The sequence below is a fragment of the Mytilus edulis genome, chromosome 5 (genome assembly GCF_963676685.1).
Source record: "Mytilus edulis chromosome 5, xbMytEdul2.2, whole genome shotgun sequence".
Lineage (NCBI taxonomy): Eukaryota > Metazoa > Mollusca > Bivalvia > Mytilida > Mytilidae > Mytilus > Mytilus edulis.
The window spans coordinates 4,899,862-4,916,334 of record NC_092348.1 but is presented as its reverse complement, the minus strand read 5'-3'; the positions used below and the strand labels follow the sequence as shown (position 1 = coordinate 4,916,334).

Genomic DNA, 16,473 nt, shown 5'->3' with positions numbered 1-16,473 from the left:
GTCAGTTTATTTCCCACTTTTGAGTTAGAATGTCCCTCTTTTTTTCCTGTAGTAGTATTTTTAAAATTATTTATAAAGTTATTATACTTTTTGGCAATTTCCAAAGCCATACTACTAGTCTTAACTTATCCATATAAAATCTCCATTAAATGAAACTAATTAAGTGTTTGTTTATATCAACAGGTTCCACAGCCTAACTAGTCTTAACTTAGCTGACAACAATCTGCTGATTTTACCATCATCACTTTGTAAAATGAAGACTTTGACAGAACTGAACATAGCTAGTAACCAAATATCAATATTACCACCAGACCTAGCAGAACTTACCAAGTAAGAAATTCATTAAAAAATTACTTAAGAAATACATCACAATACCATTTACCATACACAGAACATGTTTTGAGGGCCAACACTCTGGAAAGCAAAACATTCAAAGTGTAAGTTCAGAAATCTTTGCAATGTTTTTATCATTTCAAAATATTGACAAGCATAGTATTACCCTAATATTAGATTTAAAAAAAAAAATCTAAATTGATAATTGCGTTGAAGCATTTTCTTAAAAATACCTAAATTAGCTGTGCATTTTTTTTCTGTTAAAATTGATGCATATAATTTGATAGTTGTAGTATTAGAATGGCAATCTCAACAAAGGGGAGAGGGGACAATGAAAAACATAAGTGAAGATTATCAGCACCATAACTAAATTAGAAAAATGGTAAACAAATGAACAGCAGCTAACAAAACACTACACAGAAATTGTTCAACACAAACTTCACCAAAATATTTTGATGTTCTAATACACTTTTGTGCTGATAATGTGAAATTTTCTTAAATAAGCATAAATGTTTTGTTTTTATTTCCAGTTTACAAGTTCTACAAGCACACAACAATCACCTAACTGCATTACCATTGGAGATGTGGGGGATGAAGTCACTTCATGTTTTAGTGCTGGCTTTCAACCATTTTACAACAGTACCTGAAGTTCTTCTTAACTCCCAGCATGCAGCATTACAACTTGACAGCATTATCATGGCAGGGAATAGAATAGAAAAACTGACTTACGAAGTGTTGTCTAAAATGCAACATATAAAGAAAGTAGATTTTAGAATGAATTTATTGTCACTCTTGCCAAGTGAAACTACAAAATTTTCTTTTTTGGAAATATTGACACATTTAGATGTGCGAGACAATCAGATTCCAGACTTAGATATTCGTTCACTGAAAGGATTAGAGTATTTGAATTGTGAGAGAAATGAGATGCATACATTACAAATAAATGGGATGTCATTGAAGAATGTGTTAGCTTCACATAACAGTAAGTATTGAAGTCTTCAAAAATAATCAGTAGTTTTTCAGTTTTTGCACCTCTAGGGTTGACTGGGGTATAGAAATATGGTCATCACTATCAGTAAAATTGTTCCTAAAGTAAGACATCTGTTCAGCTGTGAGTGATGTTTAAATATGCAGCCATTTTTAAGCCCCACCTATGGGCATTATGGTTTTAGGTCTGTGTGTCTGTTCATTCATCTGTATGCCCATTCATTAGTTCGTTCCTCCATCCGTCTGGCTGTCCCCCTGCAGGTTAATTTGTTTTGGTCAAAGTAGCTTTTGGTGAAGTCCAACCAACTTGAAACTTAGTACACATGTTTCCTATGATATGATCTTTTTAATTTTCATGCCAAATTAGAGTGTTGACCACAATATCATGTCCAATGAACATAGGAAATGATAATGTGAGTGGGGCATCCATGTACTATGGACCCATTCATTTTGGTTATAATTTAATTTGAAGTAAAAATTTGGAATGATTTCTGCATCTAATCAAACAATATCCTTGTATTTTGGGTATAAAAAACTTTTGAAAATATTATGACTTGTTTGAAAACTTTTTTTTTTAACGTTTATGAGTATGAAGGCTTTGTGCTCATGTGAGATACAAATGTAATTTTATGTACAAAAGTTTTAGCTGATCTGTGTGCTGCAAGAGCTGTTAAAAATATAGAAAAAGAGTACAAACAGAAAAATGAGGATACAACATTTTCATAATGTATAAATGATGAACTAGGAACTATCAAGATGAAGAACCTCAATAAAAGCTCTGTTCCTTTGATATATAATTTAGAATGGAAATGGGGAATGTGTCAAAGAGACAACAACCTGACCATAGAAAAGACAACAGCAGAAGGTCACCAACAGGTCTTCAATGCAGCGAGAAATTCCCGTACCGGAGGCGTCCTTCATCTTCTCTGGATTAATTTTTAATGCATATTCAACAATTTCCCACTGTTATACTATGAAAGTAATTAAAAAAAATGCATTTTTGTTTCAGATTTAGAAACATTTTCCATTAGTCCTAAGCCAGAGTGGATTGTTAACATTGAGATATCACAGTAAGTTTAATGTATTCTGCATATCTTAAATTATTCATAGTTGCCTGAGTTTGTTGTAATTGTAAAATATGTACTCATCCAGTACATGGTAAATGGTTTTTTTATGCCCCACCTATGATAGTGGAGGGGCATTATGTTTTCTGGTCTGTGCCTCCGTTCGTCTGTGCGTCCGTCTGTGCGTCTGTCCGTTCGCTTCAGGTTCAAGTTTTTGGTCGAGGTAGTTTTTGTCGAGCCTGCAACTTTTGTTGCAGAAAGCTCGACATAGGGATAGTGATTCGGCTACGGCTACGGCGGCGGCAACGGCAGCGGCGTTAGCTCACTTCTTAAAAGCTTTATATTTTAGAAGGTGGAAGACCTGGATGCTTCATACTTTGTATATAGATGCTTCATGTTACGAAGTTTCCGTCAATCACATGTCCAATGTCCTTGACCTCATTTTCATGGTTCAGTGACCACTTGAAAAAAAAGTTCAAATTTTTTGTAATGTTGAATTCTCTCTTATTATAAGTAATAGGATAACTATATTTTATATGTGTGTACCTTGCAAGGTCCTCGTGTCTGTCAGACAGTTTTCACTTGACCTCGACCTCATTTCATGGATCAGTGAACAAGGTTAAGTTTTGGTGGTCAAGTCCATATCTCAGATACTATAAGTAATAGGGCTTGTATATTCGGTGTATGGAAGGACTGTAAGGTATACATGTCCAACTGGCAGGTGTCATCTGACCTTGACCTCATTTTCATGGTTCAGTGGTTATAGTTAAATTTTTGTGTTTTGGTCTGTTTTTCTCATACCATATGCAATAGGTCTACTATATTTGTTGTGTGGAATGATTGTTAAGTGTACATGTCTAGCGGGCAGCTGTCATGTGACCTTGACCTCATTTTCATGGTTCAGTGGTCAAAGTTAAGATTTTGATTTTTGGTCTTTTTATCTAATGCTATATGCCATAGGTCAACTATATTTGGTGTATGGAAATATTTTATGATCTTTAATGTCAGTCAAGCAGGTTTTATTTAACTGTGACCTCATTTTCACGGTTCATTGCACAGTGTTAAGTTTTTGTGTTTTGGTCTATTTTTCTTAAACTATAAGTAATGTGTCAACTATATATGTTGTAAAGAAGCATTGTTAGCTGTACCTGTCTGCCTGGCATGGTTCATCTGACCTGGACCTCTTTTTCAATGTTCATTGGTCTTTGTTTAGTTATCTTGGTTAATGTTAAGTTTATGTGACAGTTGTACTAAAGCTCAATAATATCAATGATTAGTATAGAAGGCGAGACATTTCAGCGTGTGCACTCTTGTTGATGAAGCTGAAGTCCAATCAACTTGAAACTTAATACACATGTTCCCTATGATATGATCTTTCTAATTTTAATGCCAATTTATAGTTTTGAACCCAATTTCATGGTCCACTGAACATAGAAAATGATAGTGCAAAGTTCAGGTTAAAGTTTTTGGTCAAGGTAGTTTTTGATGAAGTTAAAGTTACATCAACTTGAAACTTAGAACACATGTTCCCTATGATATGATCTTTCTAATTTTAATTCCAAATTAAAGTTTTGACCCTAATTTCACGGTCCACTGAACATAGAAAATGATAGTGGGAGTGGGGCATCTGTGTACTATGGACACATTCTTGTTTTTAAATATAATTATGTCAAATGGGTTAGTGAATGAAGAAAATATGTATACAAATTATACATTCAATATACTGAGAAAAATTTAACACATATGAAAAGTGATGTTTATCAGTACCATATTTTAAAGGCATGAGTGCACACCTGCTAGTGAATCCTGTTAAGAGATTTTTTATGAAAAAAATTTAGAAAATCAAAATCTGTCTCGTAGTTCACCTGAAGAGATTCAACAAATGTGCATTATTCTATCATTAAACTTTTTGTGTTGTTTTGTAGTAACAAGTTAAAGACTTTACCAGGCTGGATGTCAGAGTGTTTCTTTCTCCTGAAGTTAGATATCAGTTATAACCAGCTCACTAAACTACCAGGAAGGCAAGTTTTTAATTAAAATCTCAATTAAACCGCAACTAAAACAGTGTTATTGTTGACATCTTTTTCCCTAGATCTTTTGGTCTGATTGGCAATGTTACAACATTTCCTTAAATAAACATTCTGTTCTGTTGCCATACTTTCTTTTATTTTTTAATGGACACTGAATGCTCCAGAGAAAATGGAGGTCATGGAAATTGGACTCAGTTTATTGCACTAAGGGAGGCTTACACATGTGCAGAATGTAAAAAAATACTCATTTTCTGTTAGGAGCGAATCTTTCACAAATAATAAGCTACAGTGACCAATGTAGAGGCTATGTTTATTGAAAATAAGTTTATTTTAAGTATGCCTGTAACTGTTCATGATTTAACAAAAATATGTGAAAAATCATGATGCTTGTTTTTTCAATTGTACAAGTAAAAATATATACAAAACAAATATGTAAACCTGGAGTTATGATTTCGTCATAACAGTTCAGCAATGTCATCAGAAAAGTATCTGCTTATACATTAAATCAGCATGTTTACAGTGTTAAAGTTATTTGACATTATATAAATTTCTGTCATTTATTTCAGGTTATTTGTAGAGGCACAGAAGCTGAAGGTGTTAAGAGCCAATCACAATCAAATATCTACATTCCCAGAAGATATTGGTAAAACTGTGATAGAGGAACTGAACTTGGAACATAACAAAATAGAATCCATTCCTGCTGAATTGTTTATTAAAGCTTCAAAGTAAGCAGTTAAAATAATAGCATGTGCACCAGTATTTGATCTTTCAAAAAATGTTTAAATCTTTCAAAATTATGTTGTTTTTATTGAAAAATGAACCAGTTGCTTTTATCTGAAAATTTATTTCAATAGGTTAAAATTAAAATATGACAAGGTTTACGTATTTGACCTAAAATGCCAGTTGTTTTTGGTTAAAGTATAAAATAGGTAGAGTTTAACCCAAAAAAAAAAGTTCTACACATAGTATCATACCTTCTCCTTTTCTAACGAACAAGTTACTGATTGGTTGATAATTGTCTGTCTTTAGACATGCTAGAATATACTTATTTGAATTATTTGTCTAAAACTTTGACATTATTCATGATTCAAATGTGTGTTGATTAATGCCTTGTTCACACATGCATTTAATTTGAATTGAATACGCTAATCGTGTTCACACACTCTTTTTTTAATTCGAATCAAATTTGAATTGGCTAGTTCACGTTGTCAAATTGGCATTTAAAATGCATTTTTCGTTGATACAAATTAGTTAATTTTGCTTTAATTAGAAATACACTGTGGTGTGGACACTTTCTAAATTGTAATTCGAATAAAATAATAATCAATTAGTTGATAATGCGAATTAAAAGTTAGCGTTGTTGGGAGAGTAAAGAGAATTTTCCTCCTATTGCAATTTGCATTAGAATTTATGTTCAGACGTAAAACGTTACAAATTGGAATTAAAATGATTCGAATTAATAAATGCGAATCAAATTCAAAATTATGTGTGAACACAGCATTAATGTGTAATGAAAAGGTTATTTCTCTTGTTTAATGCTTGCTTATTGTTTCCTGCATTCTTTTAATGAATAATTGTTTTCTTCCATTACAGGTTAAGATATTTGAACCTCACTGGGAATAATTTAGAAGATTTGCCAGAGTTACCTCCCTCTAATTCACCATATAGACTATCAGAGCTGTACCTGTCTTTCAACCATTTAGATGACCTGGCTTTAACATTTGTCTGTACATTTTCAAGATTAAAAGTTCTACACCTGGCACACAACTATATTACAGAACTTAGAAACAGGTACTACTACTTATTTGAAGCAATTCTTTAAACAGTAGACACTGAATAAGTTGTATATGATTGTAGAAATAAAAAGAATGTCAGGGTCATTGATTGATGGTTGATTAACATCCAGCATCAAATAGATCATCATCATGCATATTTAAACAAGAGAGATTAAAGCTTTGTTCTTCCTGCAATTGTATCAAGGCTCTAATCTAAAAGAAATGACGTATAATGCTGTACATTATTCTATATGCCTTCATAACATTTGAAGACATTTTTGAGACAATTATTTATCTGATGTTATTGAATACTTTTGTTTGATTTAGGGATATAGTGAGACTAGATACATTACAAGAATTGAATCTATCTGGGAACAAGCTGAGACATTTACCTGTAGCTGTGGGAAAACATCCAAAATTACAAGTTCTTAGAATCAATGCAAACTTCATCAAAGATCTGCCTGATTTTAAGAGAGCCCAAGCATTAAAAGTATGTACTGAGTAATTTAGGTCTTGTCCACTAGTTGTGTATCAAAAGGAACTATTTCATCAAAAGATGGATTTTATGTGTTTTGTTTTTTATTCGTTTTTCATTACAGAAGAATTAATTTTTTTATTTACGAATTTCTTTAAAGAAAATTTGTAAAAAATAATATATATTTCATAAAGCATTATAACAATAAATTTTGATATATTTTTCAAAGATATATAAATGAAAATGCAAACAAATAACACTGTACAATTTTTCCTGGAAATGATTTTTAATCACTTAAATATGTCAGATTGAACATTATATAAAGGGAGATAATTCATTGTAGGTATTAGAAGTTGGCTCCAATCGCCTGTCAGATATCACTGTAGCCAACCTAATGTCATCCCAAGTTAACTTGTTGGATATATCTGGTAATAATATCAATTTGGACACCAGTGTTCTTAAAGGAATTAGGTAACTATCTAAATGATATCCACATTGTGTGAATAAAATGACATTAGTTTTTTTGAAAGGGAGGTAACTCAGAATAATCTACTAGTCATGTTCAACTGAAAATGAAATATTATTTGAAATAGTAAGATAATCTAGGCATAGTTTATGAGTAACATTTAAACAATGAATTCTTATTAGATTTTGATTTTTTTGTCTACAATCAAATGAAATCTAAAGCAATGACATATATAATTTCCATAAACTTCAGAAACTATATCTGATTTATTGTTTTCATATAATGTGAAGATTTTAACAAAAATTATTTGAAACATTTAATATTACTAGCTATGACCATCAATAGATTGAATTATTATTTAAGCACTGTAAAGAAGATCTGTAGTATAGATATGAGGGGACAGAATCGGTCATTACTGGATCTCAGACAGTCAGTATTTGATAACTCAGGGTTACCATGGCAAACTGGATTGTCTCAAACTTCTGGAACCAGAAACAAGTAAGTATTATTACCTCAAAAGGGCCAAAAAGTTCACCAAATAATCAACCTACTGAAATCTAGTCACAAATGTTCAAATAAATTTATACATCCACTTATTTAAAACATCAGATGTTGCATGAGTGCACCTGATGAAGGTTACCTGGTATTCATAATAAACGTGTTGTGGACACTGAATTAATTTACACTTTTTTTTAACTAACTATCATAAGTTCATAAGTGAATCAATTGGTCATTTATATATATATGTTTCACATTTCATATTATTTATCAAGATAAATGTAGTTAATGCTAGGTGATGGACAATGAGTTATTAAAAAAGATGAGTTGATAAAGGACAAGGTATGATAAGGCCTGTTTTTGGCCCCCTATTTTCTCAAATACAGCACTTATAGTACTTTGAGCTTTTAAACTATTACAAGTTCTAAGCTCCTTTCGTCAAAGTTTTGAGATGTATTATGATAACATTTCTCTCAAGTGTTTTTATTAACGTATCTCCTTGTCTTTCCTAACTTTTGACAGCTTAAAGACAAATCCTTCTATTCAGATCGACCAATAATATCTTCTTTATATTTTATTTTTACTTTAGGCTAGGTAAAAGCTTTAAAATCAGCAAATAAAAAAATGGGGTCACCGACCTCGTTTTCGATTTAAAACGCCATCTTTTTCACGGAATTTGGAAATTGGGACTTCTAGTCAATAGCAGTGTAATATTGTTTTTAAAGTCCGTATCCAATAAAAACTTGTCTGTTTTGTTAACCTAGTTGTTAATACAAACTATTTTAATAATATCACCCTTTACTGAATGGAAAATAATAATGATAAGTCGCTATAATAGTTTTCCCGCCTTTTTTTTATTGTGAAATACCTATAAAAAAAATAAGTTTAAAAAAAATTGACCAATAATTTCTCCATGAGTCTTCAATAGAATATGCGTTGTTTATATCTAAACAAAATAAGGAAATAAAAAGATGGGGTCACCGTAATGGAAAAAGAGATATTTCAAAAAAGGGGTTAACAATTTGAATTGGCGGGAACACATTGCGCCAATTCTAAAAACAACGTCGAAAGACGTTCGGCCGTTTTAGGCTATATTCTCACAAATTAGAGACAACCCAGTTCTCGTTATTTGCTGTTTTGTTGTTTGTTTGTTTTAAACTACGATAAATTCACAGTAATCTACACATGATAGTACTTAGTTTTCAGTCAGTATCACAGACACGTAATATAAATGCGGTGGTTGGAAAACACTGCGTTGTACAAATGTACACACGAATGCTTCTGTGAACATTTCATTTCAGGTTATTCATAGTGCTTACGTGTTGAACAGAAATTTTTTTTTAAATAATGAAGACTTTTTATATAATATCATTGTTCAATCAAAGTACATCTGAAAGACAAGACAGAATTTTGCTTCCGGTATCTTGAATTTTAATTTCTTTTAAGAATGTTGTTCCTTTTTATTTTGATGATAATTACTTAAAATCATTAGAAATCTAAGACTCCGTTTCCAATAACAATAAAGATCGATCATTTCTGAGATCGCCGATCTTTGGTATTGCGAAAATGAGAAAGATCGATCTTCAATCGGACATAAACATTCCATCCCCAGACGTAGTTTTAAAAGAACGATTTTTTTATGAACCGATTTTTCTTCAAGTGAAAACGCTTTAGATACATCGCGATCGACTTTTCAATCAATCAATCGATATAAAATTCCAAGTGTTTTATGTAGATATGAAAATAAATCTGCGCATGGTCAGTTTAAAAATGTTTTCAGTGTTTATTCTCAAATGATTTGACAAAACGTGCCATGGACATAATAAAAACCAAATTAATATATTCGACGTTTTTTGCGTCATTCTTCTGAAAATATATTAATAAAAAAAGAAAATGTGGTATGATTGCAAATAACACAATGCTCCACAAATGACCAATTGACACTGGAAATTATTAACTATGGGTCACCGTACTGTCTACAACAATGAGCAAATCCCATACCGCATACACAACTATAAAAGGTCCCGAAAGGACAAATGTAACACAATTCAAACTAGAAAATAATAAAAAATAATAATTAATGAAAAACAAATGTGTGACTCTTTTGCAAACAACAACCACTTTAAATTACATACTCCTGATTTGAGACAGGACCCGTTACAGCGCTCGACTGATACCGTTACTTATTCGTTCCTTATACGTTGAAACACATTGCACCTATTACGAAACAAATCTTTTAAATTGTTTTCTTGTCTCTGGTGTTAGCTATAGGTTCTTAAAAGTGAAATATACCTATTAGCACGTATGTTCCAGTTTTAGCGTTAGACCGATGACCTGCTACTTATTCGCTTACAATATGCTTGTTATAGGTCGCACCTTTTCTGTTCTTGTCTCTGATGCTATATATTGGTTCTAAGAGATAAAATAACCCTATTCTAAGGCGTAAATACTCGTTTCAGTGCTCGACTGATGCCCTGTTACTTATTCGTTCCATATTCTCTTACTATACGTGTGATATTCGGTGCACCTTTTTAAAACAATATCTTTTCAATTGTATTCATTCAGTATTTTTTTTCCTGTAGATTACTCATCTTCAAACGAAATGAGCGTTATAAGTAATTTTTTTTCTGACAATTCTTTTTTTTTTAATTACTTATGACATGTTAATCAAATATAATATTAATAAATGCAGAAGCATATAATTATCTAATGAACCAAATATTTCCTTATTTAATTTTTTACGATTTTTTGTCAACGAAATGGTTAGGCTGATTATTTTAGATATGCAATGTAGACTAAATGTAAACGCACAAGTTCTTTTAAAAAGATCGAAAACGCGAGATGCTCTTCAGAGATCGATTTTATTTCAATTCCGTGCAAGTGTTATAACGGGGTCTAATTAACACCATTTCTGTTTTGATCACTCATCCTTAGGCATCTATGAATATCGAAATATTCCGTAATGTTGCTAGAAACTCAGTCACAGTATACTCATACAGCTGTCATACCGTGAGTATGAATAAAACCTAGTCCGACCTCTTTTCTCAAATCTCCTTTTAATTATTTTTTTCCCATATGCATTCCTCTGTATTTCTTCATTCCGACATCTTTTTAACAAAGACACGATTATGTTTTTTTAAACAAAAAATGCTCACCTTATACATAAATATCAAACAATCGGGACAAACTCGGAATGGTCATATAAAAAAACCTACAATGTTAGAAGATTATATGTTAACTTCTCTAGATGTACTTTGTTTTACATGTATGCGTCATTAGGTTACTGTTTTGTTGGTGTTTATTTGAAATCTAATTATCATATTCATGTACAAATGTAAGTGCAGTACACATTCAAAATACGTCAGTGCAATTTGCCATATCCATACCTATTGCTAAAGATACAGTGAATTTTGAGGACATGATCAGAAAGATTGATGATTTTCGTACTTTCTTAATGATTTGTAAAATATCGATGTAATTAAGAACCTACAAAAGTCTATACATGTAGAAAATTAAGGAAAAAAGTATTATATTATAATTTGATTGGCTCATCTTGTTGTCGAGTATCCTGATTCTATTTCGTTTCTTTACGGTCATTTTTGTGTATTTTTTGTTGTTAGATTGCTGTATAGTTGATCTCTTCATTCTCATATTTTATCCAATTCTGGAACATGTCTATTATTTAAAAACAATTTTCATTTTTTTCTCGGCAAATTAACCTATCAAAACGATTGTCACTCTCTCCATCGGCTCAAAGAGGAATAACTCTAATAAACGTTTCCAGTTCGCGGAAACCGCGACGTCATAAACCACTGACGGCATAGTACTGTTGCGCTTGTATATGCGCATAAACAATAGAGGGATTTGTCTTTAAAACTATAGGCAAAGTTATACCCAGAAAAAAAATTTACTGCAGTATATAATATATCTGACATGATTTTTACTTGTTTATTTAGATTGTCAGTATCCATTATCAACAAGCCAAGTTTTACCAATGAGGTAGAGGGATTGTTTGGTATATTTGATGGAGGACGAAATGACGAGGTTGTCAAGGTGATAACAGACAATGTGGATAAAACCCTGCTTGGAGAAATACACCATCAAACTACACATTACAGTTATATGAAATATACCATGCTGGCCTTGCACAGGTAAAAAATCATCAAAAATAAATTTGATTGGTCAAAACTTTTCCACATACGACATTATAGGACACTAAAATATAACATAACTTTCCTTTTCAGCCCAAAACACATCTAGAGATCTTTTGATAGATTGCCAAAAGAGAGACGATTTTCAAAGTAAGGGAGATTACTTAGTTTTATTATCAAGAATTGTATGTTGGTTATCTTCCCTTAAAAGTACTATTTCTATATATCAAAAAAATGTGATAGGAGAAATTGTGACCAGAACTACTCGTTAAAAATGATAGTTTTATGTTGCAAGAGAGCATACTTGATAATAATGATACAAATGCATTGGAATATCTTTGTATCATCCAAGAATTACAACAATTATACTGAAACAGTCTAAATGCTCATAATACTTTTTCTTTTTCAGTAAATTGAAATCTGTTGGACAGAAAGTTGGGGCAGCTGGTGTTCTTTGCCATATAAGGAAGTCAGAAACAGAAGACAAGTTTGTACTAAATATTGCTAATGTTGGTGATACCATGGCAGTAATCAGTCGTCATGGTGAAGCTGTGCCCTTGTCAAGGTTATTTGTTGTCAACAAGGACAAGGAAGAGAGACAGAGAATTTATAAGTCTGATGGAATCATTACTGAGGTATAAGACAAAATAAATAAAGCATAAAAAAACAGAAATTTTTACTATTTACAGTTGTAATTGATAGACTGTACACTCAATGCACGCCATTTTAATGGTGTAAGTGATAAATAAGAAATAACTGTAGACCAACATTAACATGTACTGGAAATTTGTATGTCAACAAATCATAGCAAAAATTATATTTCTAGTCTCTCTACATTTGTTTATGAGGTTAAAAGTGTACTACATTAGTAATCCCTACCCCCATAAAACCCAACGAAAAGCTATGTCTTAACCAGGCATCCTTCAAGTAAATTTTACCCATTGCATAGTAGACTTTCAGGATTCTTTTGCTAATATCTGCTCTATAACATGAGATTTTGCTATAATAAAAAAAAATTAGTTATATACACACACATAAATCTTATTTTTCGACTTTGATTGATTGATTTTAAAAAATAGTAAGTAAGGAAACTTAACTATTTTATATTTTCTTTAAACATTTTATTTTATGGGTATATTTAAAAGATTTTTTTAAATAAAAAAATTCACAGAACAATGAAAACAAATGAAAATTTAAAAAAAAACCAATATTTTAATTTAATGAAAACCAGAATATTTAAGTTGGTTTTACCACAAGTTACAATGATTTTCTATATTTCAGGATGGTCATGTCAGTGGTGTTACATGTAATTCTCGTCTGCTTGGATGCAGCTTTCTGTTCCCTCATGTAGTCCCAGAACCACATGTGACCAGTATCAATCTTAGACCAGAGGATCAAGTCCTTATCATTGCTAATCACGGTCTGTGGAAATATGTGTCGTATCAGGAGGCTGTCAATCAGGTCATTGACATACCTGACCCAGTCTTAGGTGCTAAAAAACTTCAGGACCTTGCTCAAGGATATGGGTCAAAAGAGAGCATTGGGGTTTTAGTTGTAAGGTTGCTATTATCAAATAAAGAAAGACATAGATTGAAGGATATACTGCAGACTCAGTTTGAAGCAGAACAAAACTTATTATCCCAACTTAAAAGTCGAGATTTGAGGAGGGAAATGGAGAAAAGGAAAAGGCGTTCTGAAATGATGGAAGAGGAAGAAGTGGTTCCCATGGAAATAGTGAAATTAAAAGATCGACATAGAACACGTGTTCAGGCTTCGTCAGTTTTCAATGATGAAGGTGGAGAATATGTTAGTCTCAAAGATGTCAGGGATCAGAATGAGGCAATTAATCAAAATGATGATAGTGGACACAATAGTGATTTTTCGGATAACTGGGAGGAATTACTGCAAAAGAGGCTAACAGAAGAAATAAAAAATAAAGAGTTACAACATGTGTTCTTAGAAAGAGGTGAGGGTCAAGGGTTCATGTTTGTTGATGAATTAGAAGATGATATTGACAATAATTGGGAAATAAGTGATAGCGATAAGGATCTGTTACTTCCTAAAAATGGCAAAGGATCAAAAAACAATTTCCTGGGATCCAGTCCTCTTATTAATCCATCAGCTTCTGTTCAATCTGTAGAATTCCAGAAAGAATATAATCATTATCCAATGAACATTGATAGAGATGCAATCTTGTTTCATCAGATGCAAATGGTGCGAGCCACTCGGCAGAGTACAGACAGTTTAAACTCCACACAGTCTGTGCCAGCTAATCCAATGAGGAAAGATTTCAGTGGAGGTCTTAAAACATCATCCCATAGCATTGAAGTTTTGATTCATAGCCAAGAGCCTGCATTGTCTGCTCATAGCATTGGAGGGTCAGAGCCTGAACCAAATCCATCTTATCAAGGAAATCCTCACTTACAAAATGATCAAGTTTTGTTGCAAACAGAAGCTGTTCCACAAAATTCTCCTTTACTGAAAGCAAAACAAAAATCAAAACATCCCAAAAAAGACAAAACTTTAGTTCAAAAAGAAACTGGAACTACAGCAGTGTTAGAAAATTCAAGTGTGCAATCACAAAATGACAAACATGTGCTAAATGGAAAACAGGAAGTTTCTGTGAAGAAAAAGGGAAGCTACTCACCTGAAATCAATGGACAGAGATTACAACAGCAACACAGAGAAAATGTTGTAGAACATGTTGTTCTAGTGCATAATTCTGACCTTGACCATAAAGCAAGTGGTCAGGAGATCAAAGTTAAGAGATCACCTCCAGTGACGCAAAAATTACCTCAGTCAACACATCGTTCACCTCCAAATAGAGTTAAAAATCTTTTAAATGGACATGGTTCAACAGAACAAGGTGAAAACACCAATATCTGTGATAATTCTGTTGTCAGTGGTTATAAACATGTAAAAAACGTCAGTGAGAAAAAACATCGAGCTCCTCCGATGCCTGTGGCTATACCACAGATATTAGAACGTTCAGATCCTGATGTGACAAATATAAGGGCAACTAGTGGGATACCTGCAATACTTAAAAACAGTCAGAATTCTATTCATATGTCATGTGGGGTTTATGAAGATGTTCAGCAATTTGACTCACAAAAGCAACATGACAATCAGAACATTACCGAAGGTAACGTTAGTAAACGTGGTTCATTAGAGCTTCCACATTCTCCAGTGAATGTGAAGGAAATGACTCAGAGATATATTAATACAATAAATGCAAATCAGAAGTCACATGTGACAGATGACAAACCAGGACCGAAATATGTTAATACCGTCGCAGTTCTCCCCTTATCTCCTAATCAAAAACCAAAGCATTTAAAACAGAAAATGTACAAAGTAGAAACAGACTATAATGCAAACTCTATATCAAGTTTAGAGGGTATATATCATTTGATTGGTAGTTCAAAATCAAAGATGGAAGCTCCAATGCAGACGACACCAAAACCATTGACAAGATCTCGAAGTTTAGAATCATTGATTGGTCGATCAATCAGTCAGCAAAGTATAACAGTGACTTATTTATAGGGCAAAATATTGTTCGAAATTGACAGTACATCTTTATATTAAAACAAAACATTCAAATTTATTTAAAACATATTTTGATTGATGCTGTGAACTCTAGTCTCAATTGACATTTTACAAAATCAAAATTTAGTATTAAGCATTTTATCTACAGTTAAGATATTTAACCAAGTTTTTATTCAGAAATGGTTTATTTTGATTTTTGAATGATTACTTATTTAAAAACTTTAATTATGCTTGTTTGTTATTCTTAATGGAATTTTTATAGTTTTCCCATGCTCAGTGTACTTTGACCTATAATGGTTTACTTTTAAAAATTGTGAATTGGAGAGGTGTCTCATTGGCACACATACCACATATTCTTATATCGATTGTTAAGAATTGTTCAGAAATTCCATGAATTTTGATTTTTAAATTTGATTAATTTTTTCAATTTTGTTTGTTTTATTCTAGTTTTTATTTTATACTTTTACTTTTGGAGATATTAATGATGTACAATTTTTTTACAGTTAAGTCAAAATAGCGTCATTATTAATACTGTAAAATTAGAATTTAATTTCTGCATTTGTGCAAAATCCATATGCTTTTTCTATAATTGTTGATTTTGTTTTATTATTGAGATGATTTCGTATTGCAGATATTACATTTTGAAATTAACATTATTTAGATATATATATATATGCCATCAAAAATTATGAGTAACTTGTGTGAGTTAATTACAGGTATATATGGTTAAGAGTAAAGAACTACCCTGCTGAGCATTATTTGAAAGGGTCAAGCAATGTCAGAAATCTATGTAACATTGGTCACAATAACCTGTCATATATATTGAATGTTGTGTATGCTAGAGCTTGAATGTTATGATCTGAATGAAAATTACATTTTATTGTGTTGTTAAAATGATTTTGCAATAAATCCAACTTTTATGATACAGAATCTTGTTTAATACCCAATCAAAGTTAACAGTATAAGTCACATCTCAATTCCTTTTGCCTTTAAAAATTTATTAAAAGGGCCAGTTTAATAACAAACACATATCAGTGGTTTTCCTCTTATGCCATATCAATTTGATTCTTGTTATTTTGAGATGGTAGAGTTTTGATATTCTTTGTAAACTTTAAGACTTTGACAATTAGTTTGAGTTGTTTGAGAGAGAA

At 31.9% G+C, this 16,473-nt stretch overlaps 1 protein-coding gene across 2 annotated transcripts in view; it reads left to right on the top strand.

Moving 5' to 3' along the window:
• LOC139525345 (PH domain leucine-rich repeat-containing protein phosphatase 2-like) overlaps positions 1-16,245 on the top strand; it is a 53,481-nt gene extending 37,236 nt beyond the window's left edge. For both annotated transcript variants that reach the window (XM_071320557.1, XM_071320556.1), the window contains 12 exons: positions 184-330; positions 864-1,315; positions 2,330-2,390; positions 4,310-4,405; positions 4,981-5,139; positions 6,008-6,205; positions 6,517-6,679; positions 7,008-7,135; positions 7,494-7,628; positions 11,585-11,779; positions 12,189-12,414; positions 13,061-16,245. In XM_071320557.1, the coding sequence (XP_071176658.1) occupies positions 184-330; positions 864-1,315; positions 2,330-2,390; positions 4,310-4,405; positions 4,981-5,139; positions 6,008-6,205; positions 6,517-6,679; positions 7,008-7,135; positions 7,494-7,628; positions 11,585-11,779; positions 12,189-12,414; positions 13,061-15,319 (4,219 nt within the window). In that variant the 3' untranslated portion in view covers positions 15,320-16,245. The remainder of the gene's footprint in view (positions 1-183; positions 331-863; positions 1,316-2,329; positions 2,391-4,309; positions 4,406-4,980; positions 5,140-6,007; positions 6,206-6,516; positions 6,680-7,007; positions 7,136-7,493; positions 7,629-11,584; positions 11,780-12,188; positions 12,415-13,060) is intronic.
• The last annotated feature ends 228 nt before the right edge of the window (positions 16,246-16,473 follow it).